The sequence below is a fragment of the Rousettus aegyptiacus genome, unplaced genomic scaffold, assembly GCF_014176215.1.
Source record: "Rousettus aegyptiacus isolate mRouAeg1 unplaced genomic scaffold, mRouAeg1.p scaffold_m13_p_6, whole genome shotgun sequence".
NCBI classification, from domain to species: Eukaryota; Metazoa; Chordata; class Mammalia; order Chiroptera; family Pteropodidae; genus Rousettus; species Rousettus aegyptiacus.
In genome coordinates, this window is record NW_023416309.1 from 20,934,967 (window position 1) to 20,961,618 (window position 26,652).

A 26,652-nucleotide genomic window follows, 5' to 3' on the forward strand; every position below is an offset into this window, starting at 1 on the left:
ATATGTGGTGACAGAAAGAAATCTAACTATTGGAGGCGAATACACAATATAAATATATACATATGCCTCGCAGTTAAAATGTACAGCTGAAACATCGGATTTCATTAACCAATGTCACCATAAAAAAAATTAATTAGTTTAAAATAAATAAATACATACATACATACATACATACATACATACATACATACATACAGTGGGCGCTTCCTCTCAGCCAGTTTCCTATCTGCAGATTCAACCAACCACTGATGGAAACGGCATTTTCACATTCCCACCCAGCGGATTGGTAATCGGGGGTGGAAAATACTTACTGTTTTCCATCCATGGTTGCTTGAATCTGCAAACGTGAAGGGCCAACTTTCGAGCCAAAATTTATATGCAGATTATCTAACTGGGGGAAGGGTCCATGCCACTAATCCCACCACTGCCTTGTTCAGGGGTCACCCATAGTTAAGTACTGGGTCTGAACTGAGTTCCTGTGTCAGCCTCATCATCCAGTGATGATCGTTCTCAAGTCTAAAGCCTCTCAAAGTCCCTTTCTTACCCTTGCAGGCCCTGGCATACACACCACACGGCAGCATTTATGAAACAAAGAATGTCAGTACAGGAAAGAAAAGCCAGTCTAAGCCCTTCACTTTAAAGTAGAGAAAATAGGGGCTGGAGAACTTAAGACTCACAATAAAGTTCAGCTGCCCCACATACACGATAGCTTTGACTTTTTCAGAATTACGTTTATGTGCATCTGAAATATTTCTAAGTTCCCACATTTCCATTTGATACAGAGACTGTCCTAATCAGATTCTTCTATAAGTAGCAAAGGGAGAAGTGCAGAAAAGGGAAGAAGAGATAAAGAAAGATGTTATTTTGTACACACCTGTTGATACATTATCATCGCCCTAGTGAAATTTTCTCATAGAAGAGCTACCGTCTCTGAGAAGCAGTTATAATGGGAAACCCAGGAGTCAAATTCATCTTACACTTTTTTTTTTAAAAAAAATCACATTATGAGGAAAGTTTATGCATCATTATCATTCCTCTAATTTCCTCTAATTAGACTGAAAACTCTACCAGAGGATGAATTGGGAGATGTGAATAGAGGGTTGCAGGTTTTGTTCAACAGAACTAAAAAATATTCTTAAAGGTGAACTCTGGAGGCTGCCTTTTCCAACTGTCCATGCTCACAACTTTTATTTTAGTGACAAACAGAGCCTACTCTCATTAATATTAATTATAACAATTATCCAGTTTTCGCTCTGCACCCAGCTTTATGTTAAGCAATTATTTGCACTATTTTTATCCTTATACCGCCCTATGCTATAGGTACGGTTAAATTTTAAAGTGGCGAAACGGAGGCACCAGGCACCAAGAGGTAGAGAGTAACCTGTAGCAGGTCACAGAGGTTAAGTAATAGAACAGCTATTATTTGAACACCACCCAGAGCACTTAGTACCCTGTATTCTTTTGATTGTTCTCAATGAAACCCGGTAGTCTTTGGGAGAGGAAACACTAGATTGTTCAGTTTCAGCTGGTGACTAAGCTGGGATCAGAGCCCATTCATGCACTTTGCCCCTAATGGGGGAGATTTTCGTTTAGTTGAAGAAAGCTGTAAATAGAGTTGTTTATTTTGGTGGAGAATATGTGATGACTAGGCTGTCAGATGAAAAAGGGCCAACATCTTTTAATTTATTCCTGTAGGGTGTGATTCTTTTTTCCTTTTAAGATATTCCTACCCCTCCCCCGATCCTCACCCCACCCCTGCCCCTGGTTCTCTAAGTTGTCACAGAACATTTTTGTGCAGTGACCTTCGGTGTTGGCACCCTTATATGAAAAATCGAACTTGGATGAAGGACAACTTTTAAGGAAGAACACCATTTGCTTTCGTCTTGGTTAAAAAAATTGAACGTAAACGATTTGTTCTGATTGGAAGATCCAACACACGCAGCCTCTTGGAGACAATCCTGACTCCTTGGCAAACACTGTTGCTTAACCCAGACGTCAAACCCTGCCGGCCCAACCGCCCACGCGACGCCGCCTTCTCCAACAAGCTCGGGTTTTGGATAAAGTCTAGAGAGCCTTTGTTTCTCCTTCTTCTCCCAATTAAGGATAGGGTTGAGAGAGAGACAGAGAGAGTTAGAGGAGCCAGATTTGCCAGCTTGCCTCGTCGGTGATGACGCCCCTCGCCACCCCGGAAAGTGCAGGGGAGGCGAGGACGAGTTGCTCCTTGGCGCAGGAGCAGAGAGCGAGGAGGAGTGGAGAGTCCCGCCCGCAAACCCAGCACGATCCGCGCGCCTCTCCAGGAAACGTGTCCGCCTGTCCCTACTCCCTTCACCACCTCCCGGGGACATGGGTAGTAAAATAGCACGCAGTGGGGAGGACGCAGTGACGGGGCGGGGCGAGACACTAACGAGGTCCCAGCGCCCCCGGCACCCAACCGCCTCCCTCCGCCCCCGGTCCCCGGCGCTTCTCTGGCAGTCTTCTACGATCCCAACACCCTTCTCCCACCCCCTAACCCCACCCCCTGCCTTGTCCATCTCGCGCTTCGGGGGGTCTCCCCTGTCGGGACCCCTGCTGCCTGGGCTGCAGGAAGGAGCCGCAGCCGCAGTAGCCCCGTCCTTAGGGTTTTTGGACTCCCCCAGCCCCTTGAACATCTGGTTGCGGGGGTTGGTGTTCCAGATGTGCCTCCTGGGCGGCCAGATGTGCGCCTTCCCCCCGCCCATGGCCTGGTGGCCAGCGTGTCTGGGCGGTCGCGTGGGAGGGCTTGGGAGTTTTCTTAAAAGTCGGAGGAACCTCAGCCCTCAGGCATCCGGCCTTGGCCTTCCAGCGCTCTCAGGCACACGACAAAACGAAGTTTCCAACCCAGACCCTACCCCGCTGCCGGACAGCCTTCAAAGGTTCTCAAACCAGCAGAGAAACTCAGCTCTACAGGACTCTCCACAGAAAAACATTGTTTTGACCATGCAACCCTAGTCCTGGCCATGACACCGCAGGTGCACAGCCAGTAAATCCCAGGTGTGCGGGGAGAAGTTACAGAAGGGTAGCTTTTGGTGCTCGCCCTAAGGCGCTCTGACCGGTTATGGATTCCTTTTTTGATGGTGGAGGTCATACTCCACGCGGTACAGGCAGTTTAGGGCGGGAGAAAAGCCAGCAGAACCCAGTGACTCAAACCCCTTGGAATGTGCCTGGAATAATAATGGGGACTTGAAAGGTTTTTATGGCCGAGGTAGCTGGTGAAGGAGACAAGGATCCCGCGCCTGCAGTTGGATGACGGCCGAGGGGGGCAGTATTGCCTTTTGCAGTGCTGCTGTGCCTGCAAACAAGACAAAAATAGTCCGAGCATCTGGTCTAAATCAACCAAAAAGCATTTCTATCAGGTTAACCCACCACCCTACAAGGCTGACAGAACAGGACAAGCCAAGTATATCCCCAGTATTCTTTTAACACTCCCGTACTAGCTAAACCTAATCATATTTTACCTTTGAGATTTCTATGTGTCCTAAAGTACAACTGTCGTTATTTTAAAGATGTTGCAAATTAAACTTCCTTTTCTAAAGTTGTGGGTGGGCATGTGCTCAAGCCTTTACATTTGCAAGGAATACTCCGAATATGTTGCCCATTTAAAAAGTAGATGAACCGTGAGGTCCTAGAATAGTAAAGAAAAAAAAAAAGTGAGGCCAACATATGGGTTGCTTACACTACTAAATATACAGCTGCATTTCCCTCCTGTAACGCCCTACTCAGAATTCCAAAAGCAAGTTGGAACAAAAGGAAAACGTGTCTGAGTGTAAAGAGAGAACCTGTGCCAAGAATTACAGTCACAGGGTAAATAACCTTGTTTTCTCCTTCATCAGTGGCCGCTACCAAACCCTGTTCTTGGAAGGTAGCCAACAGTCTGTCTGGTGGAGGGTGCTGCTAATTAGAGAGAGCCCATAAACCTCTCTGTCAAAGAGGGCATATGACCTTCCCTTCAAGTCTAAACAATAAAGCTGGCGAAGTGCAGACAGCACGCTATGCTGGCTGCCCTGCGGATTCCCTAAATAGGAACAGGATGAGGCCAGGCTTAAGAGGTTACCATAGTTCTGCTCTCACACTTTGAGGAATCGGTCACTCCACTTCCCAGTATAACTTGTTTCAATTACTCTGTACAATCTATTTAGAGGAGAGCAGCTTGCAGAGAGAACTCATTGTCTAATCTAAATGAGGAAGCAATTACTTGCTGCAGTCTAATGTACTCTGGGACTGTCCGGTCAAATATCAACCAGATCTCATGTAACTTTACTTTGCACTTTGGAAGACAGAGCCTTTTAATAATAATAATTTTTTCCCTTCTTTTTTGAAAACTTTTTTTCTATGAAGGTTACAAAATTAAGTTTTTCCCCCCTCCTGAGATTTCAAAATATTTTCTAATTTTAGAATTCATTGTTACAAGGTAAAGACCACCTCTTCTGTACATCATTTGTTAAGTATTTAAAAAATTTATCTTTTGCTCTTTTATATAGGCATCTTCTCAGAATAGCAAATAGAGTTCTCAAGTCTTCCCTTCTTTGTTTAATTTACCTCCCCAGGAGCCCCCTGCAAGCTTTAATTTTATACCTGTTGTAAAATATAAATAATACAGTTCTACTTTCCTATACCATATGGAAACTGTCACCTGCTATATATCCTAACTGTACTTGCTTTCAACTTAAAGACTGAATAAAATTCATCTCCTGTGTAAAAAGGCCTTTGGCCCTTTCTGTGTGTTTTATTAGTTAAAATCCAGTATGGAACATCGCATGGAAATTCTCGTTGTCAACAGAGCACATAAAAGGGTTTACGAGGTGTGGTTTGAAGGGAAGAAGCCATGGAGCAAATGCTGGTGGGAAGGCAAGGAAGGGAAGCACTTCCTGAGAGGATTCTCCTCCAGTTTAAGCTGCATCCTCTCTTGAAATCTCTTCCTGTTTTTCTTAACCAATAATTGATAATAAATTTTGTCTTTATTTTTCCTTGATCTCCAGTGAGCTGTCCTGCCCTGCAAATTTAGGACTTGCCAGCCTTTACAATTACATGAGCCAATTCCTTAAAATCAATCCTTCTTTATATATGCACGTATAGTCATGTACTGAATAAAGACATTTGGTTGACGATAAACCACATATATCAAGGTGGTCCTAGAATATGATAACAGAGATGAAAAATTTCTATCACCTAGTAGCCCAGGTATGTAGTAGGCTATACCATGAAGATTGTTAAGGGCACTTTATGATGTTCACACAATGACAAAATCATGTAAGGAGGCATTTCTCAGATTGTATCCATGTCGTTATGCAGTGCAAGACTGTATATAGGTCCTTGAATAATATTTTGTTCAATGTTGTTTTGTTGTAACATTGATAAAGAAAACAAAATAGTTCCTTGGCAGGGCCACTGTCTGCATGGGTTTTCTCTGGTTCTCTGGTTTCCTCCTACCTCCCAAAGCTGTGCATGTGAGGTGAATTGGCATGTCTAAGTTGTCCCAGTCTGAGCGAGTGTGGGTGTGGGTGTGAACACACCGTAATGGAAGGGTGTCTTGTCCAGAGTTGGTTCCCACCTGTGCTGAGCTGCCAGGAGAGGCTCTAGCCACCAGTGACTGTGAATTGCAATCAGTGGGTTGAAAGAGAATTATCTTGTTTTTATTACTCTTTCGTAAATGTGTGTGTATGCTCACATTTATTTCAATGTTTAATATTAGAAGTGTTTTGGGTCTTTATTTAGAAGTCTGTTGATTTCATGACCAGAAATATGCCACAGGAATTTTTGTTTCCATCAATTAGGCTATGGTAAATTGGTGGTGTTATGTATCGTTTTGCTTAAAGTCGTAGCTTCCGGGAACCTATTGATGGTGTTAAGTGAAGACTGACTGTATACACGCATACACCCTATTAGTTCCATTTCTCTGGAGAATATAATACAGATACCTACTGTTGACTCCTCGTACTAACATGATCTATTATAGCACTCAAGTTCAGAGTAATTGAAATTAGGCCTAACATTCCAAAGGGAGAAAAATCTCCACATATATCCCAAACTAACTTTCCTAGTACTTTGAGATAGCATCACGTCAGAATAGATGATTCAGCTACATACTCTAACCTGACTTCATCAACTCTTCACACCTTTTCCAAATTTCAGCATTATACAATGCTTAGAAGAGAAAAACTGATATCTGAAACCATCTTCTCCTGGTTTTCACCTCCACTCTCTCTTCACAACTTTCTCTCTTTTGGTATTTCCCAAAGATACCAGATGAAAGACTGACAGTTCTATGGGATTCAAGGTTAAAAGTCACCTTGAAAAATTTGCGAGACTACAAAAAATGTAGTAAGGTTTCAAGAAATTCTGCTGTAAAAATTACTCTTGGTGAGAGGTGATGATGGCTTAAACTAGAGAAATTGGAGGAGAGGTGAATTTAATGGTCAAATTCAGGATATATTTTGGAGAGAGCCAAAAGGATTTATTAATGTATTAGATATAAGAGGTAAAGGAAAGAAGAAATCCAAAAATTAAAAGAAAAAAAAAAAACTGCTCTGAGAAACCAAATAAAGTGTTCAATAACCAAGAAGAAATCCAACATTAATAATATTAATTAAAGCAAGAATTATTTTCCTTAGGTTAACTGTTATGCTATCTTACTTGGATACAGGCATTGCGCAGAAAATAACAGTGCTTCTGTATACAGTAGGCACTCAAGGAATATTTTTGGATTAAAAAAATTGATATCAATTTGATTTACACATAATGCAAATCTATTTTCTTTTTCTTTCCTCTTGCCCTTAACGTACGATTGCCAGTAAGTGAAGAGTAAACATGGTAATTTCCCTACTTTTGTTAAGCAGTCTTTTGGTATCCTACACTTACAATTTTGTTCTTGTGCTTTAAAATTTCAATTCAAAGCATAATCTTATAAAAAGCAATTTAAAAAACATTACCAAAACCAGACCATACGGAGAGTGTTTCAAGGCTAGAATATTGATAGGTAGGTAAAAGGACAAAATGTTTTCCAGGGAACAATGAATCAGTCTCTGCCATGATTTTTGTTCCATGAATCTCTTTGTTAAGAACAGTGAACCACTTAAAGGGAAAATAAAACACCTAAAAAATGTGTTCTTTAGACTTTTTATTTAAATTTCTAACGTCTTTGGATTATCATAAGGATATACCTCCTAATAAAAATGAAAATAGAACTCCATTTAGAAATACTTTATCACACATTATATATCATAATGAAGTAACACACAAAGAAACTTTTTTTAAACATAGAATTTCTCTCTAAAGCTTAAATGTGAGGCAGACAGACGTCTGACTTTAAAACAGATGGAATCCCAGAACACTCCCAGGACACATAAAACTGCATTTTGTGTTATATTTTATGTTTGAGACAGCTAACCAATACAAATTGATGGCCAAGGGTTTCTCTACTAATTGTTTTTTCCTATCTTCCCTTTTTAACATACAAATTTAACAATTTGGTGTTTCTTTTAATCCTATGGAATGAGCATTCAAGAATATGTATGATTTATAATAACTTGCTCTGTGATTTATAATCTTAATTGTGTGCATGTTATCTATTATTTTACCAAAACATATTAATAATAAGTAATTATAATTCATGGGGCCCAACACATGTACTCTGACACACACACAAAAATACAAGTTGTCATTAATAAAACAAGTTTATTTTATATTAAAGTTTTCAAAAACACATTTGTAAAATTACCTCCATACTAGGCCTAAAGATAGCCTTTACAAAGAGCTTAAAAAATTTCGAAACTGCTTTCTCTTAACTACTAAAGTGTTAAAAGGTGTTAAAAGGTATTAAAAGAAGAAATGTTAATTCGTGGTTACTGTTTAAATAATACACATTAAATCTGTAAATATTATAGAAGATTAAATCTTAAAAACATTTCCTTTCAGAAAGTTTTACTTGTAAATGATGTTTACTAAGAAATATACACTGCATACTGCACTAACAATGATCTCTCAAGATTTTCCCACTAGCTTTTCAAATCAATTAGCCTACACAGGAGAAAACAGAAAATTGCTTTTCAATACATATTAACTCCTTAATTTTCCTGATAAAGAAAATCAGAATAAAAATTTAGTCTATTTCAATTAAAAATACAAATTACTAATATTTAAGATAGCATTGTATTATTTTAAACAAAAGTTCAAGCATTCCAGAAGCATAAACTGTCCCCCCCACCCCAAATTTGTCTAACCAATGTCTTAACAGAAATTTGGAATATTTACATACTTTATAACACTGTAGAAATCTTTGGTGGTGACATATAGATTAAGTTCCCTGAAAACACTAATAATTTTGTTCCATCAATCTGTGTAGTCAAGTATTTCTACCAAATGTACATAGATATAGTAAAGTGTGTGGAGAATATCTTAGGTAGGACCTAAGTGGGTTTACATAATTAATTACTTAACAATCTAGCTTATTTCTGGCTCATTTTTATACCCGAAAAAAAATATGGTAAACTAAAGAACAGATTAATTCTTACTTCCAAACGAATTCTGGAAATAGTTAATAGTAACAAACAAGTTGAATGCATATATAATAAAACAACGAATACAATTTCTGGATAAACTTGAACAGCTACCAAAATAGTACCTTAGATAGGCTTGTGCAGCATCTGATGCCCATCCACCAAGTGATGGTGGCGGGAAAGCAAGGCACTGTGGTCTAAGGATAAATTTATCTCTTTCAAAAGCAGTGGACTTAAAAACAGAAACAAAAAATAACATGCTCCACCTTAAAAGAAACAAAAATGTATAAACTTATACAAAAGTCAAAGGAAAGGCCATGCTAAAACATACATTAAAGAAACAAAATTTAAGAAATATAAGAAAATAGGAGAAAAGAAATGATAGAAAAACAAAATGGCATCACTGTATAAAGGATGTAATAGTAGAAATATATCAGAGGAAGCATAGTAAGTGTGAAGAGATACAATTAAACAGAAGAACTTGTATTACCTCTTTGAAACTGGTGTTGTTTTTGATTAAATGTAGAGGGATACATAATTTCTACAATTTAGAAAAGTATTTATGAGTTCACTATAATTAAAGAATAGGTATAATAATGAGATCAGACTTGGAAAAGATAAAATGGTGAAAATCAGCCTCCATAGGTAATGTTTTTTGATACAAAGTCATGTACATGACATCGTCAGGCAATCTGAGATGACACTGCCTTTGTGCAGGAAAGACACGCATGACAAGCATGACGTGACATTTATAAGTCCAAAACTATACAATATAAATAAAACTCTCTTCCAAGAGTTTATAACCAGCCCTCATAGGAATTTTGAACACAAATTAAAGGGCTTTCCAGAAACTAAGAGGCTAAAAATTAGTCAAGGTAAAGTAGATGGAGAAATAAACTTTGATAGCAAAGAAGTTGAATGAGTTTTTACTTGGTGTTACATATCAAGAATGGGAGATGATCTTGAAAATATTTTAAGATTTGTATCAGAGAAATGGCTGAATTTTATTAAGGTGCTTTGGAGTAAACAATCTGTTCTCTGCTAATACTTTCAGGAGGTCCTGAAGATACACTGCCAGCTGAATTTATTTTTTTAAAGGTAGAAAAGTCAAAGATCTCATAAATTTCTCACTGTCTTTTCTTTTGGATAAACTAGTATCATTAAGTAATTATCTGAACAAGTATAATTTTACAAATTTCATTACCGATCACTAAAACCATCACCAAAAACCTAGTGACTTGAGTTCATAATGCATTGCTATCAATGCAACCTAAAAATGCCTCTAAGTCCAGTAACTCAAAGTATCTTGGGTTAGAAAAGGTTATTTTTCTAATATCCATTCTAATAGCTTCTAAAATCTAAGATTAACAACATCTGTATTTTGCATTGGCAACTATCTTCAGGATATAATTTCACCCAGAAGAGAAGTGATTCAAATGATTCTAGTTAATGCCAGATTTATAAATCAGCAGCACATATAAGTGCCAAGCTTGTGAATGGACTGGCTGTTGGATGTTTTCATAAATTAGATGAGACCTATGTGCTATACTGGTCTCTGACTTTATTTCACAAAAGCTACCACTTTTAAAAGCTGAAAATATAATTAGTGTTAAAAGTATGCTAAGTTCAACTACAATGTATGGCTAAATATTGAAAACTGGTTAATGTTTAAAACACTTTCTTATCTGTAAAGAAGATAATTGAAAATAGCTAGACTTGAATAACTGGCTATATTTTTATATTGTTAAAATCAAGCAAATTTAACAAATGAAACCCACAGGAAAAGAGATGATGTAATTCAAGGCATAAATTTAACATGTCAGAATATGACAAATAATAAAGACAGTGCCAATAAAACTTAAAGTGTACAGCTGTAAAATAAGTAAACAATTTTCAAGTGTGCAAAACTAGTCAGGAATGAAAGTGCTTTGTGGATACCTGGTTTTCAAATATTTGTTTTGAAAACTTTCCATTGATGGTGGAAACATTATAAAATATTAAAAAAGTAAAAATTTAAAGACTATGTAAAATATACTTTATCTCATTATGCCCTTGTCCTATCACTGTTAGATCAGAGGCTTATTTAATTACTACCTTCATGTGATAGTTATAACATAAATGGAGGTAAACAATACAATATTACAAAAGCTGATGTATCCTGAATCACAAAAACACTCTTCTCAAGTATATGGGGGGGGGGGAGGGGGTTTGTGCTTCATCCTATATCTGATGAATTTGAAAACATGTAATACAATTTTCTATCATTTCTGATATATATACACACATATGCTTTGCATAACTACCTTTAATAGTCAAGAATTGAAAGTAATTGTTAAAGAAATAAAAAGTATTTAAGTTGATGAAAGTAAACTCTATCACTGCCACAGTTTACAGAATTATTTTAATGTGTAAATCCTGATGTTAGAAAAAAAGTTGGTGTATTAGCATAATTTGTCTTGGGATACTTGAAGTGTACATGACTAAAAATACACCTGTGCTCTCTTCTTCACTTTATATTTTAGGGACCCATACCGCACCTGAAGAGAGAAATGTGTTATTATTACAAATTAGATGATTAAGTTTTGAAATCATATAGTATTTAATAGCTCATAAACATAGAATAATTTTTTTAACTTTTCTGATATAAAGAACCAATTATCCAACACGTATGTACTCAAAAGACAATACTGCTTATACCCTAAAAATTGTAGTTGGTTCTATATTGTTTATATGCTGCAGATTATCACTAATAACAAACATTAATTGTTATTATTTTTGCTTTGCTTGGTATGTGTCAATGAACATTGTTCACAATAATCTGAAGCTATTCCCTGAAATTCTCCACTGCTTTCTGGGCACAAAGACAATATATAATTTCAGATAAACTTTTACTATTTAATCCTCGTGGAGGGTAGGTTCAAAGCTAAACTATGTAATTTTGTTAGTTGCTTTCTTTGCTTCTCTGTGGGCTGGCACTGAGTATTCGGGACAGCCATATGATTTGCTATGTGAGAATATTATTTTCTACTTATTGTGGAAGACTAGGAATTTACCATTTTCTAAACTTCCATACATCCTAATACATCTGATCTGAGTAAGAATTTTAAATATAACTGCAGCTCTACCATTCCAATACTTCATTTATGGATCATTAATATCCTGAATGATAATGTATCAGGAAATCCCTTAACACTAATAATTAAGAAAACAACTCCATAATTGACTAACCTCTTTTCGGCCTTTCACGGTTTTCACAGATTTCATGCTTTGTGATCTTCGAAGCCCTTTGTGTGTTAACATCTCATCATCTGAATACGGTCCTTCTGCTTCTTCATCTGTTTTCTCATCTCTGTCTTTCAGTGGAATTCCATAACCTAAGCAAGTTGTCAAAACCAGCATGTTTTGGTAAAAAGATACCAGTCAGTACGGCGTCTTAACTGTTTGCAGTTCTCTGCACGATTTGCATTTGCCTGGTTACTTCTTTTCCTTCATCACCTGCAATATGTTCCCTTAATCTTTGCCTCTAGAACTATTCTAGATGAAGCTCATAACTGTTTATTCCAGGAAGTTTTCCCTGACCATTCCTATTTTTACTATGCATTTTTCAAAATAATTCATTCTTGAGTAGGTAACACATTTATCTTTTTCAAAAATCAGAGAATATAAATAACTATATATTTATATATGTAAATATATATTTTTTTATTTACATTGAAAAGTGTCTTTCCACCCTTTCTCCTTTTCATGAGTTCTAAATAACCTAAGCAATTGTATGGTTTAGTCATTTATATCTGACTTTAGTTAGGAATTAAGGGTTCCCCATACCATGTGTCAAACCTTTGTCAAGATTGGGAATGGTAGGGTGAATTTAAGGAATCATATAAGACCCAAAGGGGCTAGAATTTTGGACAAGTTCACTGCGGGGCAGGTGATAGAGATGTTAAACCAACACTGTTGCAGCTGCTGAGATAAAACCCAGCCAGATAGGCTACAGTAATTAGAAACATCACAGGCTATGATGACAGATGTTAGTCAAAGTAAATAGCCAGCATCAGAAAAGGCAGTAAGAGATTGTGTGGGTGTGTTAATAGGCTGCTATGTATAGCTACAAAGGCTTAACACTGACCAACATGTAAACATCCAAGTATGGTCAGCCTGGTTATTATCAGAAAGTCTGAGAGCATCCTGACACTGGCATTTAGGGACAAGAACACTCTTATTCCTGAAGCAGAGGTTCTCGAACTTTAGCACATATTAGAGTCACCTGGAGAACATGTTAATACAGAGATTGCTGGGCCTAGGGTGAACTGCAAATCTACATTACTACCAAGTTCCTAGGCGATGCTTATGCTACTGGCCCAGGGTCCACACCTTGAGAACCACTGCCTGGATGGAGCAAAAGAGGGGCCCAAGTCTAAGGCAACCCGAACACTAGGTAGGTTATAAAGATAGGGGTGAGGTTACAAGGCCCTATTAAGTTTCAAATTCTCCTTTAATAAAGGTAAAGAACATAAATACCTAAATGTTTAAATGAGAAAAAAAGTAGCAGGTTTCCCAGGCTTAGAAGGGGAGCAAGGGACAGACTTCCTGCATGTGAAGAAAAATATACTAAATAAACATTTATTATGCTCTCCCAGGACATGATTACTTGAGACTCACTAAGCAAACCATGAAGAGTTGTAAATAAGATTCTTAGTCTTAAAATAAGATAAACATCTTTGTACATTAAGCTAGTACAATTTTATGCTGCCAGCCCCCTAGGCTAGAAATTAGGGAGGATTTGGGAATAGAATCAGTCATTATTTAGGCTAAGATGCTTTGTTTTCCTGCAGCAGTTCAAGGAAATGTGTTCTAGGTAGAAGAGACAGCATGTGCAAAGGTGCTAGGGCAGGGGTGGGGAGCATGACTGCTTGGAAGAACTTCCAGGAGGCCAGTGTGGCCAGGAAAGGGGATGGGATTAGTAGTCCTGGGAAAATGCTACTGATGCAACATGAAGTGGGAAAAAGATGTACGTTTAAAAACAAACAAAGGAAAAACATGAAAAATGAAACCATTGCATGTCTTGGAAGTGGGCTTTTAAGTGAGTTTTAATTTACTTTCCCCTTATTTTAATTTGCCAAATTTTTATTTTAAAATTGTATTACTCCTATAGTTGGGGAAAACAAACCAGAAAAAAATGTTTTTAGGTTGTGATTTCTAGGTTTTTCTCTATTATTATTGCTTACACAATATTTCCTGATCCCAATATAATAAAACTAAGGTAAAACAGGAACGAGGAATCAAGGAGCGACTCAGAAAGGCAGCAAATGTGACCAGAAAGTTCTCTAAGGCCACAGATAAAGCATAAGACTACAGTTCAACAAACATGGCCCTTGCCATTTCATTCAAAAGATGATAGCATATAAATCTTATTATTTCTGTTTCCTAATTTTGGTTAAAAAAATCTTATTAGTTTCCTAATTATGGTTTCAGGAAAAGTGATGGCTTGATTCATTATTCCACAAGTATTTTAAAAATTCTACCATGTGAGGCAGTGTACTAAATTATGGGGATAACATGATGAAAAAGACACAACTATCATTTTCTACCCTAAGAAACTTATAGTACAGTAGGATAAATAGACTCTCTGGGCATTACTAGCCTGTAAAAGATGCTATAAATAGAAGATAATGCCAAGGTGCTATGGGAGCATATAGTAAGAGAATTAACTCAGCCTGGGGTTGGGGGGGGGGCAGCGGGTTGTGAGAGAAGAGTTCCTGTAAGGTGTTTTGACTAAGCCAAATCCTGAAAGGCTCATGATTCTACACAGCTAGCACATGATGAAGCGGGAGAACAAGGCCAGGGAGCTAATATACCACATGTCATTGAGTTTAGATTTCAAGAGAGAGCAACGGGGCATGGGGAGGAGCACTGAGGCAAATATGCTAAGCAGAGGGTGACGTGATTAAGATTTGAGTTCTAAAAGAGTCTTCTTGCACTTTGGTGAATGATCAGAAGCGGATGAGACTGGAAGCAGGGGCATTATTGCTGCATGGCAGGTCAGAAATGAAGTCCAAGAAATGAGGACAGAGCAAGCAGCCACATTTGGGACCTATTAGGAGGTGAAAGTGATAAATTTAATTTAGCAACTGAGTAAATCAAATCCCTCATCCAAAAGAGAGGAGTCAAGTCAAATATTCTCACTAAAATATGCACTATCTATTTTACTTACTACCTAGAAAAGAGTATGCGAATTTTCCTGTGAGTGGTGGAAATAATGTTGGTCAAAGTTATCCAAGTATGTTTTCTCATCTGATAAGGTGGTGAGATAGATGAGAGATGATGACTCGGTTTCTCTGTCAATGCCAACTTGAAGCCAGGCGAGCTCTCTGGGGCACTATGTGGAGTGGGGTTCTGAGCCAGCATGGGAAAGTGCCACAATCCATTAGCAATGTCTGCCATCATGGGCACAGGAGCAGGGAGTAGGCCTGTCACCTGTTTGCCATTTTTGACTAAAGCATCTCTAAGGTCTATTCCCACTCAAATTATTTTAATACATGGTTCCAGCTCAACTAAGTTTAGCCTCTTTATAAATTAAAAATAGAAAGAGTAAGAATTAGCTTAGGAACCTTGGACACCTCACTTCTGTCATTGAGTATGTAGCTTTAACAAGTAATTTAAGCTCCTTAAGTTTCTGTTTATTCATCTACAAAGTAAGGATGAAATACTTAACCTGCATAGTCATCTTAAGAATTAAATAAATATGGAAAGCAACTAAAACAAACAAAAATATCTCTTTATGTACTTTTATTAAAACTGAATGTTAAACCACTTTTAACTAATATGGGAGCAGTAGGTTCTTTGCAGAAAAAAATATTTCCACTTATCGAAATGTGGTGTTCTTTCAAGGGGTGTGAACATCATGTTCAAGGCATCCATTTTCTTACAAAATGGCATTTGGAGGGAGCTCTTTTTTTCCCATTGTGACAACATGCAGATTTGAATAATTTCATCAAAGCAGGATGTCTCTTGATAAGTTAACCTCAAACTGCTCAGAGCAGGTCATGGTGAGTTTTCAAAAGGGATCTGCATTCCACATATTTTAGTTTGCTTGTGTGGACAATAAGAGTTTCTGAGGTAAATGTAGTGATCACATGAACCAGTAAACACTTTGCAATATGAAGTAATTCCCACACTTACAAATTTATCCTTTTTTCTTTTCTTGAGGAAACTTGGAAGTAAATGAAAGAGAGAATTCATAATAAAAAAAAGAGTACCTTAATTCTTTTTCCAAAGGAAGAGTTCTGCTGTTTTATTCTGATTCTGAGTAATACGTTGGTTTAAAAAAAAAAAAATCACTAAAATCCTACTACTCAGAGCTAAACAGTTAACATTTCAGTAATGTCCTTCCAGACTCTCCACTATACATACACATTTGAAAAATAACTTTACATACATTAATTATTTCATCTACCTATTGTGCCTCCATGGTATAGGATTATAACACATATACTACTTCGTTGTTATTGTTCATTTCCACACAATCTGGTTATGTTTTTATGTCAGTAAGTATAGAATGACATCAGTATTTTTCATGGCTAATAAACCACCCAGCTCAGACACCAGACATGTGAGTGAAGAAGTCTTTGGGATTATGACTCCAGCTCCAGTTGCTGTCTGACTGTAGCTGCATAAGACCCTAAGAACTGTCTCACTGAGCCCAGTTACCTCCAGGTTCACAAATAAAATAAATGACAGTGATATTTTTAAACTAGTTTTGGGAGGTGGTTTATTATGCAGCAACAGACAACTAGTATAGTCACCAACACAGAGCACTATTTATTAAAATTTTTATTTGCCAATCTGGTGACCAAAAATTACTATTATTTCTATTCCTTTGACTATCTGTGAGGCTATTTTTTCATATATTAATTGGTCAGCTGTATTCTGTGGTAGTATTGACAATTATTGGCTTGTAAGGGTTCTTAGATTGTTAAAATCTGAACCCTTTGCTTGTAATATATAATATTTCTTATAGTTTATCATTTTTATCGTGTGGAGTTTTTTCCCTCCTTATATGGTAACTTTATGTGTGTGTGTGTGTGTGTGTGTGTGTGTGTGTGTGTGTTTTTCAATAGAAAAATCTCTCAAAAATTTCTTTTATGTTTTCTGGTTTTGATGTCATGCTTAAGAAGTTTGATCTATCTTAGGAGCATAAAAATACACACAGGAATTTCTTACTATATTGTTTAATTTCTTACATTTCAGTCTTAATCTTTTAAGAATTTATTTTGATACAGGTATAACTTCATTCCCTATTTCATCTTCTAAGCTTAGCAGTTATCTTAACACCACTTATTAATCTGCCTTTCTCCCACCAATGTGAAAGGCTACCTTCCTCACTTTATAAATGTCCACGTGTACCTGGATTTGTGTCTATCTAGATTAACTGTTATTATCGTCTCCTCCCCTAGTCCTCTCCTGGAAATACTACTTTATTAAAGATAGTGCTGAGAGAGAAAGTTTTGTTTAAATTTTCTCCTTAAAGAAGAAAAGCTCAGGATATATACTATTCTGTAGGAAAGTTTGGCAAAGTAATGCATATTAAAATTTTAATTTCATAACTGAACAAATATATTTCTTATACTGCTACCAGTTACTTCACATTTTTATAAATCTTCAGTTATTTTACTTTCATGGCTTGAACTAAATAGTACCTCAATATCTTAAAATATTTTAGTCACATCATAAAAATAGTGTTTAGAATTTTCCTATTTATAATCTTGTTTTCCGTCAAATAATTGGAAAATAATTCTTAACCAATTCTAAGATATAATCATGAACAAACTGTTGATAAAAAATTCAGATAACTAGTGCAAAAGAGCACAATATATACAGCAGACCTCATAATCAAAATTAGTATCCTAATTTTTAAATGCATATTCAGAAAATGCCTATAATAAGGACTACTTTTATGTTATTTATGCATTAAGAATGATGGTTCAAAGTTCAATGGTTCCTCATTCTTAAAGCTATTACTTCCTTAATCAATGGCCAATGCTTAATTACTACCTCTTAGATAACAGACACCAACTTTTGTAAAGTTATTCATTCTAAGGAGAATTTAAAGAAAGTTCACTATTTTTCCTTTATAAGAAAAGACTATTACTTTATTTTTCAAACTGCTTATTTCAAAAGAAAACTTTTAGCTCAAAAAAAAAAAAAAAAGAGGTTTAAGCAGGCTTGTACCTTATAGACTTAATAATAAGACATGTCCTAAAGATCTTGGTTCTCAGCTATGCCTTTAACTAAAACTTTCTTATATGTGATAAAATGACTAAAGAACTATGTCTTTATTTATGTGTATATTTCTAAGATAATTATTTATTAAGGTTTAGAACATACCAGCTACGACATGTTCATGCTTTACATTAGAATATATTCACAAGTTAGTTCTTGAACTAGAATATGTATGAATTCAACACATTTTCCACCGGAGTAATTTTGTTTTTAAACAGAATCAATCACCTGCTTAAAACTTTTATGAGTCAATATCCTCACTTGTTCACAGCACTTACCGTAAAGATTGTTTAATTATAAAACTATTTAGATGCCATTACACAGCTTATAAAGAAACAGGTCAAAACTTGTACTGGTGGTGGGATGGTGGTAACCACACCCACAGCACAAAAAGCTACTGCTACTTTCTTAGTTGGATTATCTCCAGAGCCAATAAAAGACAAGCATGAACTTTATCTAGAGAAAATCTAGAGAAAGAGAACTACAATTAAGTGTAAAACTCAGAAATAAATTTTGTCTACCAAATTCAGAGTTATCAAGTATTATTTTAGTACCCATCTTGACTCAAAATCCCACTTGTGAAAGAATAATATATTAAAACAAATGGGCACACCTGCTGATTCACTGGAGGCTGGTTTACTTTTCTTTTTTGTTTCTGGTAGAGGTTGGTATGGCCTTTGTCCCATGTGCTCATCCCCTTGGATAGCTGTTAGATCGTGCATACTAAAACTTCGTAACCGCTCGGTTATCGCCCCTTGGCTCTATTTTAACAGAGAAGTGAGAGATCCAAGAAAAAAAATACTTTAAAATATTTAATAAGCTTATATTGAACTTTCCTCCAACATTTTATCATGGAACTTACTCATTTTATTATGAAACTTTCAGAAAAGTTGAAAGAATTACATACTGGACACCCATAATCATTTATATTTTGCTATATTTTATCACATATCTACCATTTATCCATCCATCAAACCATTTTTACCGTATTTCAAAGTGAATTGTAGATATTGGTACATTCCACCCCCAAACATTTAAGCTTTCTATTTAAAGTGTGAAAAATGCCTGGTGAGCTTACCCTCAGAGTAAACAGTATCCATAATTTTGCTCTCTCCTAAAACGAGCACTTGGGGCTTAAGCTTATGATTTAGAACAACTTTTTAAAGTAAAAGAGATATTGTCTTAAGCTAAACTAAGTCAGGAGTTGTAACGGCTCCTGAACAGGATAAAAAAAAATTTAAGAGCCAAAGAATCCTGGATACAAAATAATATTGAGTTAATGAGTTCACTATCTGGCAAGGCACATCTATTACTACTACGAAGTCATTCTAAAGCCTTAACAATAGTAGACGTTGAACACCTGTGGGTATTTAAATTTAAATTAACTAAATAAAAATTAACTACAATAAAAATTAAAGTAAAAATTCAGTTCCTTAATTGCACTAGCCACATTTCACATGTTCAGTAGTCACATGTGGCTAGTAGCTACTGTATTAAACAATACATAGAACATTTCTATTGCAGAAAGTTCAATGACTTTCATCATTGCACTGCTTTGAAAGTGACATCTCTGAACTTTTTAGCTATAACTAGATTCCCTTCCAAGTAAAACCTTAGTAAAGGGAAAAAATAATTTCTAAATTTACCCACTTTGAAAATTTGCATAGCATATAGATGACTAATTTCTTATTTATAGCTGGATTAAAAATATTCTTCTAATTTTTTTTTACACTTATTTCTTCTCACATATGTCAATTTATGGTTGCCTCTAGTTATAAAGTTACCATAGAAACTTATCCATAATGGTTTATCTCTAAGTTTCAAAGCTTACAGCACTAAAAATACTCAAATATTAATGCTAACATGTATTTTACAATGAAGAAAATGAGTCTTGATTCAGGTACTCTGAGTTGGTGATATATTATGTTGAAAGCAAAGACCATTACACCACTTAAGCTTTGTATTTCTACTGTATTTTTTTGGATTGTGAAAAGAAATTAACTAAAGGGTCTATAGCCTTCATAAAAATAACTGGGCTCCACACATCTTTAAACATTCTTGACATGGTTTTTAATTAATTATACTTTCTTCCTCTTTATCAGATACCATTTACTTATTAAACAGATAGGTAACAGAAGATTTCGGAGACACACTAAAAGGAAGTGACCAGCACTCATCTGGGACAGATGCCTTGCTTTCTCAGAACTGTCAATTTCTTTATCCCTTCTTTGTATTTCTGTGCCCTCTCTCAGAAATTCTTGACTTTTCACCTATTGCTAAAGAAATGATAAATGGCATACACATCCATGATACCCTCTACTTGACTCGGGTGCAATTTCCAAGGCTGGCTGTAACTCCCAAACTCTCTAACTCAAGAAAGCTATCTCAGAACGAAAAGGAGTCAGAGTGCCATTGAACCAGTCCTGCTTTATATCATTCACAAACTTTGGTATCTTTAACAAGTATAATCAGCTAATTACTTAGGGCATACTTCACAAATGAACTCACATATTACTGTTAGTCCTACCATTGTGTTGTGTATATTTTGCTTCCAAAGGAAGATTTTAAGAAACTAGATGAGATAGATCTTAGGCTTCTTCTAGTCTCCTAATGTACCTATGGTACTGAAACTGAGCATGTAAAAATTAAACTAAATACTCTTTTTATGCCCCTTTTTAAATTATTCTTGACTGCTAGAGAGTTCTCCATATATAGCAGCTTGTTTTAATGTAAACAATGGCATTCATATACTGAGGTTAAGTAGCAAACTACAGGTATGGTTGTGGGTATCTACACAGGTAGATTATACCAACCATCAGAGAGGTTTGTTTCGGGTTAAATGAAAGGTGAGCAAGGACCAACCTTGAGGTAGCTGGGTGATCTATTTACAGCATGGATTTTAATGTAGCTCTTGAGTAACCAATCTTATAGCCCTAAGTATTATCAGTCCCCTCAAGGTTTCAAGAAAAGCTTGTGGCTGTGAACTCTCTTTGACACCCCCCAACACTTCGACAGCCATTATCATTTCGAATAATCGTATTTTCCACTGTGTATTTTCTTATGGGCCCTAAATGGAGCTAACATAGGAAAAGAGAATTAATGCAGTATTGTGAACTTCAAAATTGTAAGCATCCAATGTATCCACATTAAAGGAGAGGTGTAATTATAAAATAATCACATCTAAATGCAGACCTATTCCCTCCAATTTTTATATCTTCAACACAAAAAGTCTATTAATAAAGAGATTATGTTTGTAATAAAATTCCAAGTGGCAATACCTTCTCTCTACCTCAGAATTCTAAATCATGTGCATAATATACAGTATGGTTACAAGTAGAAAGGAAAAAATATGCAAAAATGAAAACAGTATAATGTTTAGACAGATGGGATGGGTGATATTTTTCAACAATTTCTTTAATATAAAATTAATCATAGATGACATAGTGAAGTTTTAACTGTAACATGGTAAAGGCGATCACATAGATGGTAGCTGAAGGAAACTGGACTTCGAGTGGTAAACACACAATAGAATATACCGATGTTAAATTATAATGTACACCTGAAAATTATATAATTGTATTAACCAATGTTACCCCAATAAACTTAATTAAAAAAATTTCTGATCCATTTCCCACTCATTCTTCCTACATATAATCTCTTACTCTGATTATTAAAAGAAAAACCATTTCTCTATTTTCAGGGCACAAATAGGGCATTACAGTCACTTGTTAATAACAATGTTAGGTTCTGTTTAAAGTAATAATGCTTTATTTATTTTCTTCTATTGGGTTTATATAATATTAAGCTAAAAGCGTAAAAAAAAATGGAAGATTCTAGTCGAGGAAGAAAGTATGTGTGGAAAGAGCCGCCTTACTTGATGAAGAAGAAAGGTACCATCCACAAGGAATTCTATATCCAAGCATTTTACAGCCTATTCTCTGCAGAATTGTATATACACTGTGTATGTTAATATTGGTCCTAAAAACCAAAGAGGAAGTAACAGAAAGATTATGATGAGAATGTAAAAGTAAGAAGTATTCCATAGAATATTTTATATCAAGACTGATCATCATTAGCAGAAGGGTTCCCAAACCCTTTGGTAGCTCAAAATTCCCAGGCTTGAAATTTGGATGGGCCCAGAACATCCATTTAAGAAACTAAGAACACCATACGGGCTGACTGGCTAAAAGGGCTAGGCCCAGATCTAGTACAGTGAAGCTCTAGGAAGGAGTCTCCAGCTGAGAACCAACTCCCCAAGCTGTCCTCCCACATTTACATTTACATCCAAGGGCAGTAGGACATCTGAATGTCTACTCAAGTATACAGGTACATGATAGGCATTTTTAGAAAGGGATCTGAATATATGACTAATTCTAACTTTTTTACACCCAAATGATTCCACCTTTGTTAAAACAACTTAATTTCCTGGTTAAACATTACATGAAAATTACTATATTTTGTGTTAAATAAGGGGAATTTACTAGGCTTATTAGCACCTTTGTATAAAACCCTCAACCTATTCTCTTCACATTTTTAATTAAGAACTTAAAAACATAATCAGCAACACTTTATAATCTTACAAACATATAAACAATCTCTTACAGAATAATTCTTACTGTCCTGTTGAATGATGAATAGCCATTAAGCTCTATTTCTGTTGATCCTTGACATATTACATTATAATTGCAGATAAGGCTAGTTTCCAGTTTTCAGGGAAATTTCTCTTCCCTATGGACATTCAACAATTAATCTGATCAAGCCTAGAATAGAACTGATTGCATTTGCATTAAATGAATAATATATTTTAGTGGTTTTAAGATGAAAGCAATATATATTTATCAAAGAACATTTGTAACAAGAGAAAAATATACAAAAGAAAAATTATTCGTAATCTACCTATACAGATTTATATATTCTTTCAGCTTTTTCTGACTCATCATACTTTTAGAGCAAAGTTTCTCAACCTCAGCCCTATTGCTGTTTTGGGCTAGATAATTTTTTTTTGTTTTGGGGAAGCAGTCTTGTGCATTGTAGAACATTAAGTAGTATCCCTGGCCTCTACTCCCCTATATGCCAGTAGCAGCACCCCTTCCCTTAGTTGCGACAACCCAAAATGTCTCCAGACATTGCCAAATGTCCCTTGGAAGGCAAAATCAACCCTGCTGAGAATTTTTTGTAGAGATATAAGGGGCTTTAGAAGTCAAATTTCACCCCCTTGTTTTACAGGCAAGAAAATGAATACTTAGATCTGCAGATGATTTGCCCAAAATCTCATGGCTAATTTGTGGCACAATTAGGGCTAAGAAAATGCAGATAACTCCACTGCTACAGAATTCAATGTTCATTATAACATTCTGCTTCTTAGATGATAGGAAAATAGTATGACCTTTTCCACTGTCTGAACTGCCTTTTTTTTTTTTTTTAAATGGATGATACTAAGTGGCTACATATTCTCAAAGCTTTTCACAAACAGAAAGCCAGTAACACAGTAAGATGTCAGAATTTTTGAACTATCACAGTCCCTTAAAGTCAATTCGACTTCATCAATTTTACCTGTAAGGATCTACTTTCTGTGCTAATTGATTTTTCAAATAATATCTGCTAAATAATTCAACAAGAAAAGGCTGCCAGAGAAAATTCTAAGAGATGGTTAATACGACTGACAGTGCTTTTCTTCACCTGTCCTTCATCAGGCAGGAGTGTTGCTCGTCTGTACAAAAGCCACCTGCATTTCTCATGTGAAAAGCTATGGAATGCTGAACATCCTCAGCAAAATCCTTGAAGGGTCCTTCATGTGTTTATGCTTTGCTCAGCTAAAATAAACTTGCACACTGACCTTGTGAACAGATGCCTGGTAATGAGGTCATAGAACTGAGTAACATTTTCAGAAAATTGCTTTACAATATAATAAGTGCTCTTATTAAATTCCTATTTTCATCTTTAATATGCTCAGGTGGTTCAACCTAGGATACCTAGTCAGGAGCATTATCAATTTTTAAAGGTCATAGCAAGAGTCCAATTGTTTTTAGCCTGAAAGATATTTTTACAAACTACATGTTGTAAAAATTTGAAATAATTCTCCAGTTTTACTACTGGATTTCTTGCAGTTTCTCCTCAAACTTGACCTATTTCCTCTTTCGGTTTCAATTTATTCCTTGGTATGAAGTGTCTGGTTCAGTGATTCTTCCATCACAGTGCCTTTCTTTGATATCTCCAGAGATGAAACTAATTCACCTACTTTAAAATAGGCACAGTACAACTTGAGGCAAATAGTGTTAACAGTATGTTATGTGCAGCATATTTAATGACTATTTCTAATGAATAAAATCCAGGATGGTTGAAGTCAATCTTCCTGGGCTCCTGCTGAGAATGGCAAGGGCTACTTCACATACAATGATCTTGAAAACTAAAGGATCATGACATCACAAATAAGAAGAGAATGGATTCGAAAATGGATTCAAATTATGGGATATGTGTTTGTTTGTTTTGCAGTGGTAACTCAGAGATGATTTTAATGTTCTCTGTTTCCTGCCTTTGAAGTGGGGCGGTGATTCTAAGTTGTTAAATATATAAATAAAAATAAACAATGAATTAATTACAAAGAAAAAAAGGTAGAAATCAAGGTATAGGATTGTTTTCATAGCTTTTCTACAGAAAAATATTTCTGAGATAATGCTTATTCTGACAATGAAGGGCAAAAGGGAGGCTTGTAGCATTCAGTGATGAGATAACATTTTCGGTTAGTAAATACAGACATTCAGCTAGACAGTAGTCTGAGAGAGGAGGAACTGTATCCATCTTGTTCATTCCTACACCTCCAGCACCTTCCATGTAGTAGGTATTAAATGAATAGATGTTAAATATGTAGGGTGCTAAATACTGATGGCAGCAAAGCATTAAATAAAATTAAATGAGGAGGGAATAAGTTTAAGATAATGTAGTGGGGATTTCTGTTTCCCCAGAGTTTGGAAGTAGTAAACATAAGCCAAAATAAAATAAATATCCCACAAAATAGTCGCAATACATGGGAAGGTGCCACACAAAGTATAAACTATGTTGAAAAGTGAAGAGAGAAAAAAAGGGTTTTGTATGCTTCTCTTTTCCAAAACAATGTTCTAAAATATCTATATTTTATAAACAATTTTTCTAGTTGACTTTTAAGTTTTAGTTTTTCACCACAGACTCATGTTGAATGATGCTTTTAAATATGAAAAATCAATAAGCCTTCTGTCCTCTTCTCCTCTCCATCCTCCTGCAGGCAACCGCTTTAAACCCCTACTTTCCTATAAAGCAGATGAGGATTTTAGTTCTCTTCCACCTCCTTTTCTCCTTCCTTCATCCTCCCAGTAGAGCGAAATCACAGTTGTTCAACCCACAGTCCGTGTTCTTATGATTATGATGTAAATGCTATTCACTGCTGAGCCCAGTCATGCTTCATTATTATATTTCCTTTCTTATATATTATAACTTTTTCCAGAGTTCCAATTATCCCTTTTTAAATTTCCTTTGCTTAGTTGTCCTACGCTCTCCCTCTTCACAATACCTCCACTACATTTTTTTCATGGTGCTCAAGGCAGAGGTGCACCTACACTGTAGTACTGGCCATCTACAGCCAGTGTGTTTTCTGATTAGTCACAGCATGCACTGACTGATTTAAATATCATCCCTGCACAGGATTAAACCTATCAGGTACTTTCATCTCCACACGTTTCTCACCTGTCCCGCTACCCTTTGCCCATCACATCCAATTTTGGCTGGTTGTACCCTGGACTTGCTGTGTAGTGCTCATTCTGGAAATTCTTGTCACTTTCCTTCTGTGTTGGATATCCTGCTTCCAGATCCCATGGGTTTCCTTTTTTGTGGATTATGCCCTAACTTTGGTAGAGCATACCTACCCTGACAAAGGATACACAGGAGATAAATTTTGTGACTATGCATGCCTAAAATAAAAAAAAAAATAAAAGATTTATTCTAAGCTGATGGATGACTGAGAGCTTGACTTTCAGAATTTGAGGGTGAAAATCACCGTGGTATCATGGATGGTATTAGTCTTCCGTCTTGAAGCTTCCATTGTCACTACTTAGAAATGAATGCCTTTCTGAATGTTGATCATTTGAATGTGACATACTTTTTTTTTAATGCCTGCAGCCCCTGGTCTTCCTAGGTGGTCTCCCATCCAAGTACTAACCAGGTCCGACCCTGCTTAGCTTCCGAGATCAGATGAGATCAGGCATGTTCAGGGTGGCATGGCTGTAGACAAATGGACATACATTTTATCTTTGGAATTGTTAAGAATTCTTTCTATATCTCTGGTGTTTTGGAATATTTCAATGACCTTGCTTAAGAGTCAGTCTGCTTAGAGTCAGCCTTTCATTCTTTCTTTGTGCTGGGTATTTTGTGAGCCCTTTCAATGTGAAGATTCAAATCCTTCCATTCTGGGAAATCTAATTGTATTATTTCTTCAATAATTGCATCTGTTCTCTTGGTAGAATTCCTAGTTGAATCTCCTGAACAATCTTTTTAAGTAGATATGGATTTCATAAATATATTTTCATTAAGCAAGAAATAAGAAGCAAATGCACTTCTTCTAAAATGAAAAAGTCCTTAAATAAGCAAAAATTTTGTTATTTTAGTATTTACTTATATTTATACTAATAAAAAGCCTTCAAAAGCCAATAATAGGTAAACTATACTAAAGTGCTGGTAATTAATAATCATTAATAATACAATTGTCTTACATGATTAGTGCTGCATAGTTAATAAGTTTCCAATTAATCCTCAATGTAATACTTCTAGAATATAATGTGGATTTCTATCTTGTTGATCACATTAATTGTGATACTTGAGCCAAGGGTCACTTTCT

General features: G+C 35.9%; 1 protein-coding gene and 1 pseudogene across 1 annotated transcript in view; both read right to left on the reverse strand.

Annotated features, from left to right (window-relative positions):
* Window positions 1–7,669: 7,669 nt before the first annotated feature.
* The window catches only part of REEP3 (receptor accessory protein 3), a 76,704-nt gene continuing 57,721 nt past the window's right edge, over window positions 7,670–26,652 (reverse strand). Inside the window, exons 6-8 of the mRNA XM_016159173.2 lie at window positions 18,403–18,550; window positions 11,739–11,884; window positions 7,670–11,047 (exon numbers count right to left, since the gene is read on the reverse strand). Of these exons, the coding sequence (XP_016014659.1) occupies window positions 10,991–11,047; window positions 11,739–11,884; window positions 18,403–18,550 (351 nt within the window). The 3' untranslated portion in view covers window positions 7,670–10,990. The remainder of the gene's footprint in view (window positions 11,048–11,738; window positions 11,885–18,402; window positions 18,551–26,652) is intronic.
* LOC118604199 lies at window positions 25,929–26,047 on the reverse strand (annotated as a pseudogene).